Below are 20,433 nucleotides of genomic sequence, written 5' to 3'. Positions count from 1 at the left end.
GTATATTATAAGAATCCGTCGTCGATGCAGACGGCGCTCGCGAGAGCTCACCGACGAGCTTTCATATATACCCACACACACTCGTAAGCGTCTCTCTGCGTGCAAGTTACGAAGTTGCGCGAGCCGTACAGGCGGTTACGCAATAGCTCTCGAGCTGAGCTGCGCTATATATCTCGAGTACGTATACGTGTGTGCGATATTATTATAGCGGGGCTATGAGCCCGTAATGGCGTAATCGGAGATGTGCACGAGTATTGTCTTACGCCGCTTCTACACCGATATGTATGTATGCATTCGATGATGCAGCACGCACACATGCGCACACGTTGAAAATCGTCGTTGTGCAGCGTGCGTCTTTTTTTTTCCTTTCTACGCGTTAGATTGATGCACGCGGTCAAAAATATTTACAACAAGATAACGTTTTCCATCCATACTCAAAATTTTTCAAGCTCGTGACTTATACAATTATGTTGACTTTGCCACTTGCGGAATTACAAATATTACGGTACTCGCCATCTAGTGGCGAAGACCGGCTTTAATTATGATTGAACTTTTCACAAATTTATTCATGATCATTTCGGTATTGAAAATAACGCGTTCGATTGAATTTTCATGCAATTTTTTGTACAGTTCGTGTAAACGAATAAAAGTATCTAAAGTAAAAATCTTTCAAACAGAGTACGTATAAAAATACACACTCGGATGCAAGTTTTTTCAGATTCTCCCTTTCCAACGTCGCGTTCACGATAATCCCATCATTATAAGTATACTGTGATGTGCTACTCGTGTATATAGGATATACACGAGCGAAACCTGCGGAGCAATTGCGATTCCGCGCCAGTACGCCGAATGAAATTTATATGCGCCTGCGAACGGACTCTTTATACTCCGGCGGCGATTTACTTGTTGTCGCCTGGCGGCAAGCGCGCGCCACCTTCATCTATTAATCTCGCGGAGCTTTTAACTATACATTGGCTTCGTCTGTCGTCTGTATTATAGCCGCCACGCGCGTGTGTGCTTTTACGCCTCTCGGCGCGGGCATACACGCGTGTATGTACGCAGAGGACGCGTCTTTATCGTATCAATTTATCGATAGAGAGTCTCGGAAAAATGAATAAAAGCTCGGTACCGTCTCGAGTTGTAACATTTATCCGATAGCGGTGTCGTAAATCTGCCGCATTAATGAGCCGCTATATATCGAGTTACGCAGCTAACTTTAAAAATTTTCAAAAATGTTAAAATCCAATTATTCGTCCAAGCTTTTTTCCTCTCCATCGAGACAACTTTTCGAGCTCTCAAGAATAATATTCACTCGCATAGCTCCTTTACAGTTTTAACTTCTTACTTACTTTAAATAATGTAAAAAGCTCGAACTCGCTGTAAACGGCTAGCGGCTCGGGTGAGAATCGCTGCGCGTTGTATGCGCATTTACATCCCGAGAAGTCAAACTGAAACGCAGCTTTCGAAATTGTGTCGATAATCGCGCGCAGCGCGGCTCAACTCGATAGAAACTTTTGGGGATTCTCTCGCATTGTGTAAATTCGAATTTTTTCCCCCGAAAATTTATAATGCTTCGTACGATGATTATAACGAGATAATAATGAAAATTATTTACAACGATGAAGTTAATAAAGTAAGACCTTTAGTTTAGCTAAAAAATATGCGTAAGCTTGTAAATCATCGAGCTTTGCCATCTAAAATTCACTGCTTCGAAATATATCTAATTGTTCGCGAAGTAATTTTACCTACAAATAAATATTAAGAAACTTTTGATCGTATCGAATGAGCCCCGCGCATTCAAAATCATAAATAAAATAGCGTAACTTTGTAATAACGTCGAGCATCAAGAATAAATGGCTATTTATCGAGGCGTGCAAATAGAAGAACCGCACTCTCGGCGTATTGGCCATATTTCGCGCGTCGCGATGTGTGTGTGTATATGTGTGTTACGTGTCGCCGTTCAATGCAACTCAGCGAATAATTATGACGTTACACGAGAAATTAAAATACGCGTGAGATGCAGCTCGCGTTCGTCGAGCGGTTTGTCGAACGCGACACAAAAACAGTTCATCGTTCCCGTTTTTCCAGCCAAAAGACGTGTCAATTTTACTGGATTAATTTTTTTCTTTTTTTTTTTTTTTCATACGATTTCGAGAGTTTTGAATCGCCGCACATTAATGTCGCGAGAGTTGAAAAAAATACATTTATTCTATTTATAAATAAGAGCTTTGTGTCTTGTTACGGACGCGCAAAGCTTAAATGATAGCGAAAGTACGAAACACCGCTGCAGTAGCCGCGCGCTCGTGATATATAAACAGCTTGAGAAATTAGGTTCATTTTTCAGCGGCGGCAATTTTGATGCTTCAGATTGGGGACGATGGATGCCTTTTTAAATTAAAGTTTTGATTTTGGATTCTCGCAAGAAATATGGTCTGAACATTTGGCATATACAAATTGAAAGTTATTTATAATAAAAAAGAAAGTGAGATTAGAGCAAATTGTTCGTAAATAAATCAATCAATAGCTATACACGATACACATGCTGCTAATATAAAAGCCTTATATATACTTCGTGAGGTAGTCAAAACCTCAAGGGAGGTAGTTTAAAATGTAACTTTGAGATTGACTTTGACATCAATGTAAAAGTGAAGGAATTTTTTTCCTCCTCGTAGATGAATTCGATTTCATGTAAAATTTCCCAAAGAATTGTTAAGACCGACATTATTTTTTCCTAACCGTGCTTCAACTTGTACAATTATGTTGACTATGCCACTTGCAGATTTACAGATATAGAAGTACTCGCCATCTAGTGGTGAAAGTTGACTTGAGTTGCGATCGATTCTCTTGAATTTTTTAATTTCAATCGAAATGTTTGAATTCTAGTATGGAAGTAAATCTTGTTTCTTGTTCAGTTTTGCTTTTAAATAATGCATATGATTGCATTTTTAGTCATTTTCTGTGCAATCAATGTATACAATGTAAATCACTACTTATACTATACATTTATTTTCAACGATTATTTCAAGCAAAATTATCCTGAATAAAATTTGCAATCGGTTACCTTATTTTAATGTCTGATTTCACATAATTAAATGTGCATTCAATACAAGAGTTTTTCCAACACATTGATTATGCTATTATATTCACGAGGATAACTTATTTTTGCAGATTTTCACATCTTTACGCACGAGCAGACGATGATACAGTAAAGCTGCTCAAATATCGATTATGTGAGCACGAAATAACTTCAAATAACTTTTTGCGCCACAAGCGAGCGATAATTAACGAACAAATCAATCGTCCGCAGGAAATGTAAGAGGCGCGAAATTTGATCTCCGAAGTGAAGCGCATCGATTTCCGGCCGCACACACCCACATACATACACACACACGCGCTGCGTGTGCTATTCGCAGTCAACGTCAACGAAAATGACGGGCAGCCAGTGCAGCGAAATCGGCTGCGAGCTGGGCTGTCGAGCAGCGCAACAGCACCAACATCAACAGCAGCAGCAGCAGCAATCGATCCCATCGGCAACGAGCGGCCCATCGATCGATCGAAAATGTCGATCCACCACCGCTGCCGGCAGCAGCAGCAACAGCAGCGCAGTCCCTACCACCGCTACGAGCAACATTACCACCACCACCAACAACAACAACAACAACAACAACAACGACGGTGGCGGAGTGTCTCAGCATCAGCAGCATCAGCATCAGCCACCAGCAGCACCTCGTGCCAACGCCAACAACGCCACAGCAGCAACAACGGCAGCCACCACAGCCAGCAACGCGACGGGCCAAAAGCACACGGTCCATTGGTTCCGCAAGGGTCTGAGGCTGCACGACAATCCGTCGCTGCGCGACGGCCTCGAGGGCGCTGCGACGTTCCGCTGCGTCTTCGTGCTCGATCCCTGGTTCGCCGGCAGCACCAACGTCAGCATAAATAAGTGGAGGTTGTTTGTTGCTTTCATTTCTTCCTATCTCTCTCTATCTCTCATTTCTTTCTTTCTTTCTTTGCGATATAATATATGCTTTCTCTCTCTCGAGTTGTGTGCTACACGCAAGAAAAGTCGCGATAATAATGCAGAAGAAATGTAGTATTTTAGCGCCGAGCTCCCTATCGAAATATATACATGCATATACGTATATGTAGAAAACTACCCCCCAGTGAAGCAACACCAACGCAGCAGGGCCGTGTTGCAAAGTATACATACGTAAACTCGCGAAGGTAGAACCAAGAAGAAGAAGAGATGTTGCGAAACTTTGTCCGATTTGCGTGAAGTGCGAGCAAAGTTGAGCAAATCGCTATATAGCCTAGCTCGCTCGCACACACGTATATTATTGCATGTATAAAATATAACGGTGTGTACAGATATAGTTGCTGCTGCTTTCGCCTGGTATATATATGTATCTCGGCGCTGAACTCTCGAGCGCCAACGCGCCAGAGAGAAATATTACCTTCGTTTATCAGTGTATGTACACGCACACGCACGGGAATGCGACAGGTTAAATTTTCCGGATTATTACGAACCTGACGAATCTTTTAATTTTCTTACCAAACCATTTTGGTATTGGGTATCGAGCATCGACGTCCGACGCCCTCTAGCGGTGTAACTCGTACCATTTTTCGAATCGACGTTCCCCCTCGTCTCCGATCGCGATATCTAAAAATATACGTTTTCCTAACACCACTCTCCACGTTCGCGCGCAGATTTCTCCTGCAATGCCTCGAGGACCTGGACAGCTCTCTGCGCAAGCTCAACTCGCGGCTGTTCGTCATCAGGGGCCAGCCTGCGGACGCCCTGCCCAAGCTCTTCAAGGAGTGGGGCACCACGGCGCTGACCTTCGAGGAGGACCCCGAGCCCTACGGACGCGTGCGCGACGAGAACATCACGACGCTCTGCCGCGAGCTCGGCATCTACGTCGTCCAGAAGGTCTCGCACACCCTCTACAAGCTCGACGAGTGAGTATTACACATATTATTTATTAAATGTATAATTTATATGGCGGTATGTAGTGACACCGAGTGGCTGAGTTAACAGCTGATAACGCGAGTCGCGCGCGCCAGCTGACCAAATATTATGCCGCGTGCGTACATGTACCTGTGTCCTGAAAAAAGCTCGACGTGTATATCATTCGACGACGCACAGCAGCAGCAGCGCGAGACCGGGTATAATAATTCTGATTTCTAGCTCGAGAAAACTTTGGAATAAAAAAAAAAAAAAGAAAAAAAAACATAAAACTCATTTAGGCAGGGGGTGAGGTTGGAGTGAGGAAATTGGCTGGCACCTAGCACACAAGTCGCGTATGAAAAATACGTGCGCACGTGATCATACAGTTATATTAGAATAGGCTAGCTGCACATGTAGTAGTAGTAGTAGTAGTAGTCACCTCAGCAGCAGCGGCAGTGGCAGCCTGCTGGGGAATCTTTTGCTCTGCGCTCTCACAGTAGAGCGAGTGGAGTAGGATTCCACACGGAGCACTTTAACACGCGCTCCTCACTCGAGAATAGCTTTTCTCTTTCTCTCCCTCTTCTCTCTCTCTCTTGCTCGCTTTTCTCGCCGAGCAATGCACCTAAACTATATTCCTTGTTTTTACGACCTCGAGACCTTTTGCTTTGCAAACTGTACGCGCGTGTATGTGTCTGTGTATGTAGGTGTGTGCGAGGCCCCGTGCGCAGGGATAAAAAAGCACACTTCTTTCTTTTACTCTCCCGTACACGACTTGCGCTCGCGAGCGTGTATTACACAGCTATATAAGCTCGAGATTTTCTTACACACACACACACACACGCATAAAAAAGCTACGCGTGCGACAGTCAAGTTCGAGTTAATTCGCGCTCGGCCCCATACGCATAACGGCATAAATAATTCGCAACGGTGCGGCCCTTTTTTTCTGCGAATAATATACTCGATCTCGTTGCCGCTGACTACGACACGAGAGCTCGTCGCGAATCGTCCAGGCGCGCGCGCGCGCGAAAAACAATTTTCAAACTGCGATGAGCTGCCACTGCTGCAGCCGACTACGTACATACGTACATACAGCTATTATATTATAATATATATATGGCCGATTCTCTGTGAAATCGAATGGCCAAAAAATTTTTTTTTCTGCAAATACGAAAAACTTGCTGTTCCCGATGTCAGAAATGTCCCCAAATTTTACTAGAATTTTTGGGACCATCTATCACTATTTTTCAGGGGCCCGAAGTTGGCCATTTTAGGGTTTTTTTGAAATTCATGAAAAATCACAAATATTAAAATAATTCCTGGATCAGGGTAGAATGATTCAAAAGTAAAAGTGCCCAGCAACTTTTTTGTTGGAAATTGTCCGAATTTTCAGAAAAAAAATATGCCAAAGTGATTGGAACAATCTAGGTAAATGTAAAGCAAAAAAACTGCCAAGTGGACATAAATGATGAAATCTAATCGAGTTCGAACCGGACTTTCATTTCCTAAACTATGTAAAAAGCTTCCCAAAGATGTCAACTACTGCCTGATAAAGTTTTGTAATGGGTCTTAAAGTTTAACTCAATGTAGACAACAATGTGTGGTGAAAAACGTGCAAAAAAGGACTGAAAATGGCTGTTTTTGGTGATTTTAGGCATTTTGGGCCTAATTTTGACCTTTTTTGCATGTTTTTCGCCACACATTGTTGTCTACATTGCGTTAAACTTTAAGACCCATTACAAAACTTTATCAGGCAGTAGTTGACATCTTTGGGAAGCTTTTTACATAGTTTAGGAATTGAAAGTCTGGTTCGAACTCGATTAGATTTCATCATTTATGTCCACTTGGCAGTTTTTTTGCTTTACACTTACCTAGATTGTTCCAATCACTTTGGCATATTTTTTTTTCTGAAAATTTGGACAATTTCCAACAAAAAAGTTGCTGGGCACTTTTACTTTTGAATCATTCTACTTTATTCCAGGAATTATTTTAATATTTGTGATTTTTCATGAATTTTAAAAAAACCCTAAAATGGCCAACTTCGGGCCTCTGAAAAAGAGTGATAGATGGTCCCAAAAATTCTAATAAAATTTGGGGACATTTCTGACATCGGGAACAGCAAGTTTTTCATATTTGCAGAAAAAAAATTTTTTTGGCCATTCGATTTCACAGAGAATCGGCCATATATATATGTATGCGAGAGAGTCGGCAATACATTACAATTACTGGCCGGAGTGGGTGGGCCCTTAATGAAATTAAAAGACAAAAGCAGCTGGCTGGCTGGCTCGCGACCGACTGGGTCAAAAAGTGAAGCCCTCGCGCTGACATCGTTACACACACACATATAAAATATATACAGATATATTTATACGCGTTGTTTGCGCGTATGTATATAAAGCTCGAATTATCTGCGTGTGATAGGCCAACAAGGAGAAATTATAAAAGCTGGCGCGCGAATTTGGCTACGTGAATTTATCGCCTCGCGAGCTCGTGCGCGGGGCCGTGTCGTCGTCCTCGTCGTTGTTGCTGTTGTTGTTGTTACGTTGTGCCCTACGGCTATAAGTACGTCGCGCGGCGTATTTTATACATCGCGATGACGTATAATACGCGCCGACTGCCATGTAGCTCGTTTTTTATACGATGATGTGCGTTGCTATATACGCGTTGCCTGTATATAATTCTTTTGCGTATACATCTATCTCGTTTTGAGCCGATGACGCTGCAGCAGCCGCACACACAGACACATCGGCCTATATTATATATACTATACTATATTGCAAGCTACATACACTGCAGTTAGCCCCTTGTGGAAGAGAGGCAGAGAGAGAGAGAGAGCGGCATAAATAATTCTCAGCGGTCGTTCGCTACCACTATACGCTTCGTGCGGATATTTTTCTTTCGAATTAAGTTGTGCGATGGGACTCGGCGTCTGCCTGACTCTCTGCCTTGATATGTTTTTTCAGGGTGAGCTGTGCAATGCAACACATCAGCTCTACCGCTACTGCTGCTGCTGCTGCATATTTCTGCGCTCGCTTTTCACGCGAGGTTTCCACTTTTAATTTTCGAATTAATTTAACTTGATGAAAATCCCTTATACACTTCACGCGCGTATAGCTTCTTCTTCTTTCGCGCAAACTTTTTTAGATGACTCGTGTGCACGCGTGATGCATTTGTTAATTGAAATGTACGAATGACGAGTGTGCTTCAACCCCAGTAGACAGTATCTGCGCCATTCTACAAATCAATACGTTGGCGTTTGAGGCAAAAAAAATTCGCACGCGTCGTCGGCGATCGGTATCAAAATTAATAATCGTCAAAATCCGTATTAGTCGCGTATAGCTCAATCGAATTATGTATACTATATATATATCGCTCGGCGCTTTCGACGAATCGAATCAATTTTTCAATAGAGTCGCGCCGCCGACGCTGCTCGTGCAAATTTATATAACGTGAACTCGTTGCGCGCCGCGTCGACGTCCTTTTTGCGCGCTGCTATATACTCTATATACTACTCGAGGAATATAACGCTGTGGCGGGCTGCGGCGGTGGTGGTGGCGGCGCAGCGTTAATTTATTTACCGATTAAATTTATTTGGAAATTCAATGCCGTTCTGTAGAAAGATAGAGAGAGAGCATAATACCCGGCGTGCTCGCTCGCTCTCTCTCTTGGATTTACAATGATTAAGCTCGGCTTCGCGGGCGTACACGTTGACTGTACTTTTCATCGTTTTTTTTTCGTTTCTTTTTTTTTTTTCATACCATCGCAGCTCTCCCGAATCATTTATCTCACTTCACGCAGCAGCGCTGGCGAAAAACTCATTTTTCGCTTGCCCCTTTTGCGCCTCTTTCTCTCTCTCTTTCTCTCTCTCTCTCTCTCTCCGATTCGCTCCGCTATATATATATTTTGTATAAAACCTTAACTTCGCGCGCAGTCCTCCCGGCTGCGCCGCTCTTATCTCTCCGTCGATTATGTGTATACAGCCAGAGCAATAAGAAAGATGCTTCAACGCTTGTAAAGATTTAAGTAGGAAAAGAAAAGCTTATGACGCGTCAACGGGTTTCACGATGGATTTTCACGAAGAAATCCTCGCTCGCTATTTTGCCTCGGCATATAAAGTTGTAATCGTTACGGAGAACATCTGTTGAGAGTTTTTATCGCTTCGCGAACCGACGAAGCTAATTTTTTTTTTTTCCTAATGGTTTTGAAAAATTTTTATCGCTACGATTAATTTTTACGTCTTTCGCGAGTGAGTGTTAATAAGGAAAAATATAGTTTGAAAAACATTCGATTACAGCGTGTTTCAAGTTATCCGTGGTAAATTTCGCTTTTAAAAATGATCGTATAATAAATTTACATGCCTCAAAGAGGAGCTTTTAAGTTCGCCTGTATATACGCAGACCGAAATCCGTTCCACAATAGTTTGACAAACTTTTCCCCTTTATATAACTTTCGTAATAGTTTTTTATGATTCCTCCCTCGTTTTTCCGACGAAATATCACATACACACAGTTTGTATCGGTAATATCGTTATATCCCTATTCCATGACGCAAGCGAAGTATACGGTATCTCTATGCTGCCGACGACGACGACCGAGGTTGAAAGTCCGAATTTTCGTGTGTTGCAGAATCATCGAGCGCAACGGGGGTAAACCACCTTTGACCTATCATCAGTTTCAAAACATCATAGCTCAAATGGACCCGCCCGAGTATCCCGCGCCTACGGTCACGGCCGACTGTATCGGGAACGCTTACACGCCTCTCATCGACGATCACGACGATCTCTACGGCGTGCCCACGCTCGAGGAATTAGGTGAGTTTTCTTCCTCTTTTTTTTCAACCCTCTTCGTTGTAAAATGTTGTCCGGTTGGACGTAAGAGTGCTGCGATTGTTTTACATGTTACATCCCGAGAAAATGAAAATAATTTGTTTTTAAATTTTTTGGAATTTTTTATAACACGAGCTCGGCTGATGCGGAATTTATTTTGGACTAATTATTTCCGTAACAAAGTAATTTTTTGAAATTCGCTTGGTGACTTTGAAAGAAGAGTTGTCCATTATATGAATACATGCAATACGAAGGTAATACAAAGGTAACTCAAATTAAATATAAATTACGAATGACTTAACATTAACTTTGAATTAATTTATTGTTCAAAATTCTTTTAAAATAAATACATGATTGGAGATTAGTTATATTTTTGTGTTCTTTTACATGTGAAAATTTTCTTACAAATATCACTCAAAGTTTATTCTTCTGTCGGCTAAACCAATAAAGATTTTTAAATAACGTTGCTTTGACAATATTGTAATACGGATAAATTATACAATTTCGCACTGGATTAAAATAGGTTTTTAGATTATACTCTTGTGTGAACGTCTTTCCACAAGTGTGAAACGTGTGTGAAATATAATTATCCGTTGAATCAATATGTTTTTCCATAATACTTTTATAAGCAAATGACTTTTCACATTAAAAAAAGTTTTAAGGTATCCGATCATTATGCACTGAATTCATATGGATTTTTAAATAACTCTTACTGGAAAATGACTTTCCACAAATATTACACGAAAAAGTGATATGATTATGTGCTGAATCAATATGAAATTTCAAACTTCTCTTGAGTGAATATGTCTTTCCACATGTTGGACATGGGTAATTGATATGATTATGCATTGAATCAATATGAAATTTCAAACTAGGCTTTATTTTAAATGTCTTTCCACAAGTGTGACATGGGTAAGATATACGATTATGCTCTGTATCAATGTGGTACTTCAGATATTCTTTCCTTTTAAATGCCTTTCCGCAATCATCACAAATGTAAGAGATACAGTTATGCTCCATATCAATATGCAATTTCAGACAATGTTTTCTTTTAAATGCCTTTCCACAATCATCACAAGGGTAAGAGATACAATTATGCACCGAATCAATATGGATCTTAAGATAACTTTTTCGTGTAAATGACTTTCCGCATAAATCGCAGTTGAGAGTTTTCCCTTCATCATGCACTAAATCATTATGTAATTTTAAACCACTTTTAAATATAAATGATTTTTCGCATATATTACAGTTGTGAGGTTTATGACCATTATGTGCCGAACCTATGTGCACATTGAGATAAGGTTTACTTTTAAATGTCTTTTTACAAATGTCACACGGGTAAGTTATTCGATTATGCACCATATCAATATGAGTTTTCAGAGCATATTTTTGTGTAAACGATTTTCCGCATATATCACACTTGTGAGGTTTTCGACCATTATGTGCCAAACCTATGTGCACATTGAGATAAGGTTTACTTTTAAACGTCTTTTTACAAATGTCACACGGGTAAGTTATTCGATTATGCACCATATCAATATGAGTTTTCAGAGCATATTTTTGTGTAAATGACTTCCCGCATATATCACACTTGTGAGGTTTTCGACCATTATGTGCCGAACCTATGTGCACATTGAGATAAGGTTTTCTTTTAAATGTCTTTTTACAAATGTCACACGAATAGGACTTACTATTATCCACTGAATTAATATCGGGTTGCACAGATATTTTAGCAGATAAGTTCTTCAAACTTGCATCACACTCAGCAGATTGTTTAATTTTATTTACTAAACGATCAATTTTATCATTCTGTCCGTTAAGTTTGCAGCCAGTTATTATATCTATAGTTTTCTGAGTATCACTAAAAAACTCTTTCTTGACTTTGCCCTCAGTTTCAATTTTAATCGAGGAATTTTTAAGAATTTGATATTGATCAGACCGTTGAGACCAACTGTTAACTTCATTAGGTACTGATAAATTTACATTGGGTTCAAAATCTTTGCACTCAAACTCTATTTCAATTTCGTTCTTAGGTTGAAATTGATGACTTACTTTGTTGGTTTCATCAGATACAAATAAATTAACGTTAGGCTTCTCATCTTTGCACTCAACCTCGGCTTTGATTTGGTTTGATTGAAATTCATGAATTCCTTTATTTAGTACTAACAAATTCTCTTTGGGTTTGACATCTTTGCACTCAAATTCTACTTTAATTTTTTGGTTAGATTGAAATTCATTTATTCTTTTGTGTTCCTCAAGCGAGTGAATCTGTTATAAAAATAAAGCTTTTTGAATATTTTGTTAAAAATGATAATTCAATCAATTTTAAATATAAATCAACTTACAAAATTTTCTTGCACATATCTGAAACATTGTGAAATTTCAGTATTGGATGCTTGATCTTTCGTTCCACCATTATCATTTTCGTTATAACACATTTGATTAGGCTCATCTTTTACTCTGAAAATATTGATATAATTAAAAACAAATTCACATACTTATCTACTTATTTTCATTTGCATAGTGATAATTACTTAGCAGCAAAGTTGACTATACCACGAGACTCCATTTTTTGCGATGTTAGACCAGTTCACTTCACGAGTACCTTTCTTTGTATCAAATATAATTTAAATTAGCCTTACAAATCATAAAATCGATACGACGACGTGTTAACGTGAGCAAAAAGAAAGAACTGATCAATTTCGAGTGCTCGATATGTTTACAAATATTGAATAGAATCAATACCAGCAGATGAAGTCGAGGTAGTAGAAATTTTATCAGCAGATGATAAACATGACGCAATAGTATAATACCTACAAGTTGTTCTTGATATATTTAAATCTCAATTTGAGAAGAAATTCAAGTTATTACGGTGCTTACACAAAAAATAATTTCACGGAAAAATATAAGGTTGACAATTTTGGAATGATCTTTGACTTTCAACACTGCAATTTGCTTTTGTGTACATGCCTCTTTTGCTGGGAAATTTATTCCAAATTTATTAATAAAGCCTGAAAAGCTTATTTTGTGATTACCATCTTAAAAAAAAACTTTTCGTCTTTTTGTTTTTTTTCTAAAAATTTTTTCTACGTCACTCGCTAAAAATAAAATATCGTATCTTTTTATTTTTTTTATTTTTTGATAAGAATAATAACGAAAGCAATTAAATATAAGCGTAACTATTCTTGCACTAGAATTTATTATTTTGAAATAGAAACTTATTTTAGCATCCGTAGAAATAGAAAAAATCAAATTTCTCTTTGCTGAGCTCTTTGCCAATATATTGACAGCGTTTTTTGATGTTACCATTCAATTTTATCAAAGTTCATGCGAGAACTTGGAGAAAATCAAGATAAGTAAAATGTATACCCTCACTACTTCGAATTGAATTGCTAAAGTTATTTATAATGAGTTAATGTCGAGCGAACAGCATTTGATAAAGTACGTCCAATTGTACGAAGTTGAAGTACGAATTACAACGTTGTATCGCCGTAGAAACTGCGCACTCGAAATACTAAAAATAATCTTCGGCGAAAGTTTAAATGCTCGTCCTTAGGGTGAGTGAAAGGCCAATCGTCAGTCGTGGCAAGAGTTGCACTGCTCGCGGAGAAAATAATATTATAATTTCGAGTTTAAATAGTTGCCCGTAATCAAGCACTCGAAAACAATAAATTGTTGTTTCAATTTTCCCCGATAGCAAATTAATTGATGAATTATTTCGTCGCGAGCTTCATTTCCAGACAAAGCTCACTCTCATTTTCTCGTCGACGCGCTAAAGGAAGGACGCGTTGCTCGACGACAATTTTTCTTCTCTCCCGAGCGAGCGCAATGTGCCGCAGCTATATATTGTTACATCGATCCTCGAGCGCGTATACGTACTTTCGTTCATTTATCACTTTTGTCGTTTTATATACGCGCAGACGATAGAGCCCCAACGACGACAAAATAGAAAAAAATAGGACTTTAATTGCCTCTCTGTCGCTCTCGATACATCGAAGGCACGAGGGAGAAAATTAACGTCGAGAGTCACGCGCACATTGTATAATAATCGTGCCCGCGTCGTTGCAGGTTTCGACACGGAGGGCCTCAACCAACCGGTCTGGGTGGGCGGCGAGAGCGAGGCCCTGACCCGTCTCGAGCGCCACCTCGAGCGCAAGGCCTGGGTGGCGAGCTTCGGCCGGCCCAAGATGACGCCCCAGTCGCTGCTCCCGTCGCAGACCGGCCTGTCGCCCTATCTGCGCTTCGGCTGCCTCAGCACGCGGCTGTTCTACTACGAGCTCACGGAGCTCTACAAGAAGATCAAGAAGACGGCGCCGCCGCTGTCGCTGCACGGCCAGCTGCTCTGGCGCGAGTTCTTCTACTGCGCCGCCACCAACAATCCCAACTTCGATAGGATGCACGGCAATCCCATCTGCGTGCAGATACCCTGGGACAAGAACACCGAGGCATTGGCCAAGTGGGCTAACGTATGTCTCGTTAATATTGTTATTTTTATTGTTCTTTTGCTGTTAACCCTGGTACAACATACATCTAACACTAACATCTTGTCCGTCGTTTACACTATATTTTTACTTAAACACTTATTTTGACTTTGCCACTTGCAAGTTTACATACAAAAGCACATGCCATCTAGTGGTGAAGACTTAAAGTTGTATTATCGTATTTAAAGTGATTGAGAATGGATCTAAATTTCTTTTAAACATTTAAATTGTCATTTTCAAAATGCACGCAATAATTTTAACATATAGTTTTTGTAGCAAGACAATTAATAAAAAAAAACAAACCAATTATTCGTTACATACTTTAAAACATTTCAAATGGTCATTTTTTTGGTCATAAGACGTAATATGCTGACATATTACACACAACAAAGTTTTCATCGCAATACAAACCTATCAAATTGTTCTCGCATAAAAAATATTCCTTCGATCAACCTTTTAATTTAAAATTTAGCTTCTCGTTCGCCGTAACCCATAATAAATGGTCGAGCTGCTAGACGGGGCATCGATGCCACCCGCGAGCACACGCGAATCGGAGCAATGAAAAGTACATTACGAGTGTCACTGTGTCTTGCTCGTAGTACGTACGTACGTACACACTTTTTTTTGTCCCCGGTTTTCGGTAAAGGGGTAAAGTTTGCGGGGGCGCTTATCTTTTTCTTGCCCCCTCTGCCCCCGTTCCTTTCCTCCTCGAAATTGCATCATTATAAATCACTGCGCGCGGGCTGAAAAAGTTTTGCCGACCGAGCCCCGAGAGCGTGAGCGACGCATCGCATATATGCGTGACACGTACATGCTTCTGCACGCTACAGTACAGAAAGTATGACGTGCTGTTACAAACACACATAAGCACACACACAAGTTTACACTCTTGCACGCCGCACAATTAGCAATTAAAAATTCACGGGATAACACAGCGATGTATTCGTACGTACACGAGCGAAGTCAATGAACCATCGTGTTTTTCCGAGCATATATTATGTATTAAATACCGTGCATATGTATTATTGTGTACACAGGGCCAGACTGGCTTTCCCTGGATCGACGCGATAATGACGCAGCTGCGTGAGGAGGGCTGGATTCATCATTTGGCCAGGTACGCGGTCGCCTGCTTCCTCACCCGTGGCGACCTTTGGATCTCCTGGGAGGAGGGCATGAAGGTAACGAACGAACCCAATTGTACAAAGTTCGTCTCTCATCTCTCTCTCTCTCTCTCTATGTTATATCGATCTTTCGGTGCGCTGCAGATTAAGAGATTAAAATCGCAGAAATCGTTGTAAGACCGGCCTCTCGACGTAATGAAACGTAAAGTTCTCTTATATGGTCCCGAAGAATCGAGGTACAATAATGATCGCGTAATAATACTCGAAATGAGTGTACATCGCGACGAGGAGGAGGAGGAGGAGGAGGGCGAACAATCGGGCCGGATTATCAGCCATTCGAGAGCGAAATAAAAGGGCCAATGAAGAGAGCGCGTATTTCGGAGCGTTGTTTTGCAGCAAAGACGAGATAAAAATTGCTACCGGTTTTTTATTGCAAAATTATCCGGCCGTTTCTCCTTTGGTTTTGACTAGCTATGTATTTTTTTTATTTTTATTTTTTTTTTTTTACTTTTTATACTCTCAGTCGATCGCTCTTTTATTTTATTTTATTTTTAACTCATCCGAGTGGGGCTTTTATTTCGATAGGTTTTCGACGAGCTGTTACTCGACGCCGACTGGTCGATAAACGCGGGCATGTGGATGTGGTTCTCGTGCAGCTCGTTCTTTCAGCAATTCTTTCACTGCTACTGTCCCGTAAGATTCGGCCGAAAAGCCGATCCCAACGGCGACTACATCAGGTGAGTTTTATGCACACCCTATACTATCACTGTTAAAGACCTTCAATTTTCAACGAAGATTTGATGTAAAATCGAATATTAAAATTATAGTCATCGATACTGAATTTTTTTGCAAGGTACTTTTTATGAAATCTTTGTTGAAAATTACTGATTTATTTTTTCGTCATAACTACAAAAAATTCATGAAGATGCAGTTAGGTAAATTATTCTTAATGCAAAAATTAACAAGAAAGATTCAGTTCTATGTATTCAAATTTCGACATTCTGATTGTAAATTAACATTTTAATAACTATCTATCTTTTGCGTCGAACGCACAAATGATGTATGCTATTTCAATCAAAATTAATGCCAGCCTCCACCGCTAGATGGCGATTACCTTTTTCTGTAAATCTGCAAGTGGCAAAGTCGAAATAAAAGTATATAAGTCGAAGCGAGGCTTTATATGATAGTCATATCCATATGTACAGTGGGGTCTCGTTATACGCGGGGGTTACGTTCCTCAAAAGTAAAAGTAGTATAATGAAACCGCGTATATCGGGACCTTACGCTTATGGGAAATAGGGGGTTACGTTCCAAGAACTCGAAAGTTGGCATAAAAAAATAATTTTATTTATAAATAATATCAAAAATTGTCATTATTTTCCAAAATAATCCGTCAATTTTGACTGCTTTGATCTTCTCAAAATATCTCTGTACAATTCTTCGTAAATTTGGACTGCCGAATCACCCAAGCTCTTGAAATTTAGACTTCGAACCATTATCGGATCACTGTGCATTGCTTGCTCCGACGCCTGTTGCACGAAATTTATAATTATAGCAATCGCAGCAACTTTTTCAAAAGCCAAAGACATAACTTTTCTATTCTTTTTTGATATCGTTTTTCTTGGAGTTCTCATTGGAGTTGACGGAGCCATGATTTTAAATTCAAAAATAAATCTCAAATATCGGAAGATGGTAAACGATATCAAAATAAGGTTACAAAAAACTAAAAACAAAAGTTCGAAATGAACATTGCGTCGACTCTATCCGCGTATAATGAGGGGTCGGCGCAAATCACAATCCGCGTATAAGGGTAATCCGCGTAAAATGAGACCGCGTATAACGAGGGACTCCTGTATTGTAAAATTTTTTAATACCAAAAACCAGAGCGATCATCAAAAACCTGAAGTTGAAGAAATAAACATGCTAAAAAGCCAAAAATTAATACGAACAGAAAGTGATATTCGAATGACGAAATAGTCATAAGTAAAAGAAAAATGACCACCTGTAACTATACCGGAAGCCCCCATTGTAACTACCTCCACAATAAAGACATATTATACAACTAAAACTGTGTAATAATGAACCGCGCTTGAAAAATACTATGGTTTCTTTTTAGAGTTGTTAGATTTGTAATAAGATTTGAAATAATATTTGTAAAAAAATTTTCCATTATAAAATCGCCAAACTTATTATTACGAAATTCAACAAATGAATAAAAATTAGTCATTTGATGTATTACGCTAACTCGTGCATATCTTTGAAACGCCGCAGCAATTTCAAATAAATAGTAAAAAAAATTACAAAATGAAAATTAATTGTGAATTCGAAAAAGTAAATACTTTCAACGGTGTGGACACAATTAAAAGACGCATTATCGCGCGAGACAAGTGTAATTATATCTTCAATATTCTCTCATCTGCCCCGCAGACGATACCTGCCGGTTTTGAAGAATTTTCCGACTCGCTACATACACGAGCCGTGGAACGCGCCGCTGAGCGTCCAGAGAGCCGCCAAGTGCACCGTGGGCAGGGATTACTCGCTGCCGATGGTCAATCACAGCAAGAGCTCGCGCATCAATGTCGAGCGAATGAAGCAGGTTTATCAACAGCTGTCGAAATATCGCGCCAACGGTAAGCGATCCCGTTTCTTTCTCTCCATTCCTTTTATCCATATATGTGTATTAAATATATCCGATAAATGTGCGCGCGCTTTAATACCCCCCGCCATCGGTTAAAAAACTCGCGGATGCGGATTAGCTTTGCGCGCGCGTGAGTGTGTGTGTGTATACGCTTCGCTCGCGCGTATATCAAAGGCTCGATTTTTTCATTTAATTCCGTCTCTTTTGCAGGTGTTGCTTTGAATGGCGAGACAGTAGGTGAGTTGTCAATGGACTGATTGATATATTTGACCGATCGAACGCACGAGCGCTTGTCTTAATTTCGAATTTGATCGCGACTCTTAGAATAAATTAAACGAAAAGCAGCCTGATTTCTGAACCTCTCTTCTGATCACCTATAATAATTGAATTGATAATCCTTTTTTTCTTACAACTTTCACCTTCTAATAATCTTAAAAAATTTATGATTACCGCGTTCGCTGAAATAAACTTCTTTCTGTGCTAAAATTTGTTTCTGTCCCAACAAAACAAAAAAAAAATATAGATTGTCGAATTGAATAAAACTATGATATTTTTCACCCACTGCAGAAAGATCTTTGATGTCGTTTTAAACATTTACAACGACCGAAGCGCAAAAATTGAACGAGAGAAAAAGTATGCCGAATCGAACGAAATTCTGGGGTGAGATAGCTGGTTATACGAAACTTCGAAAGATGCCAACTCAAAAGTCAATGTGAGAAAGCGAGATGCCGTTTGACAAAAGTGTGTTATTCCAAAGTCTCAGGACAAAAAAAAAGACAAACTTCGAATCAGTTGAAAAAAAAAAAAAAAATTTGTGACCGAGATTGCGTTAGGATAAACAGAAAAAAATCGGACAGAGATTTGTAGCCTTACCTTTTGAAAATGAAATCGAAATATCTCACTAGACTTTTCTTGGGAACTGCTTTCACGATTCCAACGATAATGATCGATTTTTTTCTCTTCAATTTTCTGCCTTTCTCAGGACTGCTCAGCGTAGCGCCCACGCCGCCTTTAATCGGATACGACCAGCTGGACGGCGAGTTGGATCAGGCGAGCCAGCAGCAACGTCTCAATAACGCGTCCTCGAATGCCGAACAATTGGATAGGGAAAGTTCACAAAATCAGCAAGATCCCCAGCAACAGCAACAACAGCAGCAACAACAACAACATCAAATACATCATCTTCATCAACATATGCATCAACAGCATAATCATCATCCTTAGCCTTTGGATTGCATATCATGAAAGAATTTCTCATTCATGGTTTTCTCCAGACATCTTGAAAGTGAAAAAGGTTTTAAGAACGAAAATCACTTAGTTTTAAATGTAAAATCAGTTAATCAATCGTTCAAACAGAATCTAAGTTTGGACTGTTACTTATATATCACGCATGTACATTTTAAGTATTAATTATTATAAATCTATCATAACACCCACTGATCGATCATTAAAATTTAAATGGCAGAAATAAATATTGCTGCACTTTATGCAAACCAAGAGTATTAAATATATTTACTCGTTACGAACTCGGCTTTTATATGAAACACAAGCGATGTGGCTTTTTGATTGTGTAACCAATAATCGGATGTGACCCATTTTTTTTCTTCAAGTTAGCACATTCAGATTTTACTGTTAGAACCATTAATTAGTAGAAAAAAAATCAAGCCCATGAAACATTGTGAAACCGAGACAAACAAAAAAAATACTAGAAAGATTTTTTCCAGTGTTTATTTTTATAAATATCAATTTTGATATTATCATCAAATTTTCCGTAAGGAAACTAATATATTTACTATATTTGACAAGTTAATAAGTAAAGTGCTGTGCACTGAAAGAAAGGAAAGAAGAATGAATTAATCATTTTGAAGAGTTGTATAATTCGAAAAATATAAACGATAATTTATTTTATGTTTGGTTTTCTACATTTTTCAGATGTACATTTTTTCTTATCTTTATTTATATCAATATTCATAAAAAATGAAGAAGTACGTGGAATATACGTGTTTATAAAATCTACAAAATTATTCGAAAATAAATTATACTTTGATTAGCCTTAAAAAATATTATCGACATTAATGAATAAGTTTATAATTTCAAGTGTAATCATTTGTTAAGAGTATTTGTAGAGCATTTTTATACAAAATAAAATACATAATATTTTTCACGTTCATATAGTTATATTTTTAAAGAATGAAACGGACTGAAAATTAAAACAAAAAAAAATTAAATAATATTTATGTAATAATGTTAATTTTAATTTTTCTACGTGAATTCGAAGGCTATAAAATTTTCTTGTAATAGATCAACGGTGCTTTATGCGTGCCTACTCGTTAATCTGTAAATCCACATTACTGGATTGTATCTCTATTTGGCTATCACAAATTAGAAGTTTGAATGTAATCAAGTACATGTAAACAAATTTT

The 20,433-nt window shown here is 39.0% G+C and overlaps 2 protein-coding genes across 6 annotated transcripts in view; one reads left to right on the top strand and one right to left on the bottom strand.

The window, feature by feature from the left end:
• LOC106652913 (cryptochrome-1-like) overlaps window positions 1–20,213 on the top strand; it is a 28,489-nt gene extending 8,276 nt beyond the window's left edge. For 2 of the 5 annotated variants that reach the window (XM_023459194.1, XM_023459195.1), the window contains 10 exons: window positions 3,169–3,230; window positions 3,308–3,952; window positions 4,708–4,959; window positions 9,571–9,755; window positions 13,839–14,236; window positions 15,289–15,429; window positions 15,958–16,109; window positions 17,800–18,002; window positions 18,221–18,247; window positions 18,993–20,213. In XM_023459194.1, coding sequence (XP_023314962.1) covers window positions 3,429–3,952; window positions 4,708–4,959; window positions 9,571–9,755; window positions 13,839–14,236; window positions 15,289–15,429; window positions 15,958–16,109; window positions 17,800–18,002; window positions 18,221–18,247; window positions 18,993–19,234 — 2,124 coding nt within the window. In that variant the 5' untranslated portion in view covers window positions 3,169–3,230; window positions 3,308–3,428 and the 3' untranslated portion in view covers window positions 19,235–20,213. Of the gene's footprint in view, window positions 1–3,168; window positions 3,231–3,307; window positions 3,953–4,707; window positions 4,960–9,570; window positions 9,756–13,838; window positions 14,237–15,288; window positions 15,430–15,957; window positions 16,110–17,799; window positions 18,003–18,220; window positions 18,248–18,577; window positions 18,671–18,992 lie in introns of all 5 variants that reach the window. The other 3 variants (XR_002763469.1, XM_014372088.2, XM_023459196.1) reach the window with 3 other exon arrangements.
• LOC106652914 (zinc finger protein draculin-like) lies at window positions 10,144–12,449 on the bottom strand. Its single transcript, XM_014372092.2, has 3 exons — window positions 12,305–12,449; window positions 12,116–12,230; window positions 10,144–12,038 (listed from the first exon to the last, which is right to left on the bottom strand). The coding sequence occupies exons 1-3, from the start codon at window positions 12,337–12,339 to the stop codon at window positions 10,428–10,430; spliced, it is 1,761 nt and encodes a 586-aa protein (XP_014227578.2). The 5' UTR covers window positions 12,340–12,449; the 3' UTR covers window positions 10,144–10,427.
• Window positions 20,214–20,433: the final 220 nt, after the last annotated feature.

This window comes from Trichogramma pretiosum, unplaced genomic scaffold (genome assembly GCF_000599845.2).
Source record: "Trichogramma pretiosum strain Unisexual culture from Peru unplaced genomic scaffold, Tpre_2.0 scaffold58, whole genome shotgun sequence".
NCBI lineage: Eukaryota > Metazoa > Arthropoda > Insecta > Hymenoptera > Trichogrammatidae > Trichogramma > Trichogramma pretiosum.
This window is presented reverse-complemented; position numbering and strand designations above follow the sequence as displayed.

Coding starts and splice junctions, on each gene's coding strand:
- LOC106652914 (XM_014372092.2), bottom strand. CDS start 12,339: ATGGAGTCTCGTGGTATAGTCAACTTTGCTGCTAA. Junction 12,231..12,304: donor ATAGTCAACTTTGCTGCTAA/GTAATTATCACT, acceptor CAATATTTTCAG/AGTAAAAGATGAGCCTAATC. Junction 12,039..12,115: donor GATATGTGCAAGAAAATTTT/GTAAGTTGATTT, acceptor TTTTTATAACAG/ATTCACTCGCTTGAGGAACA.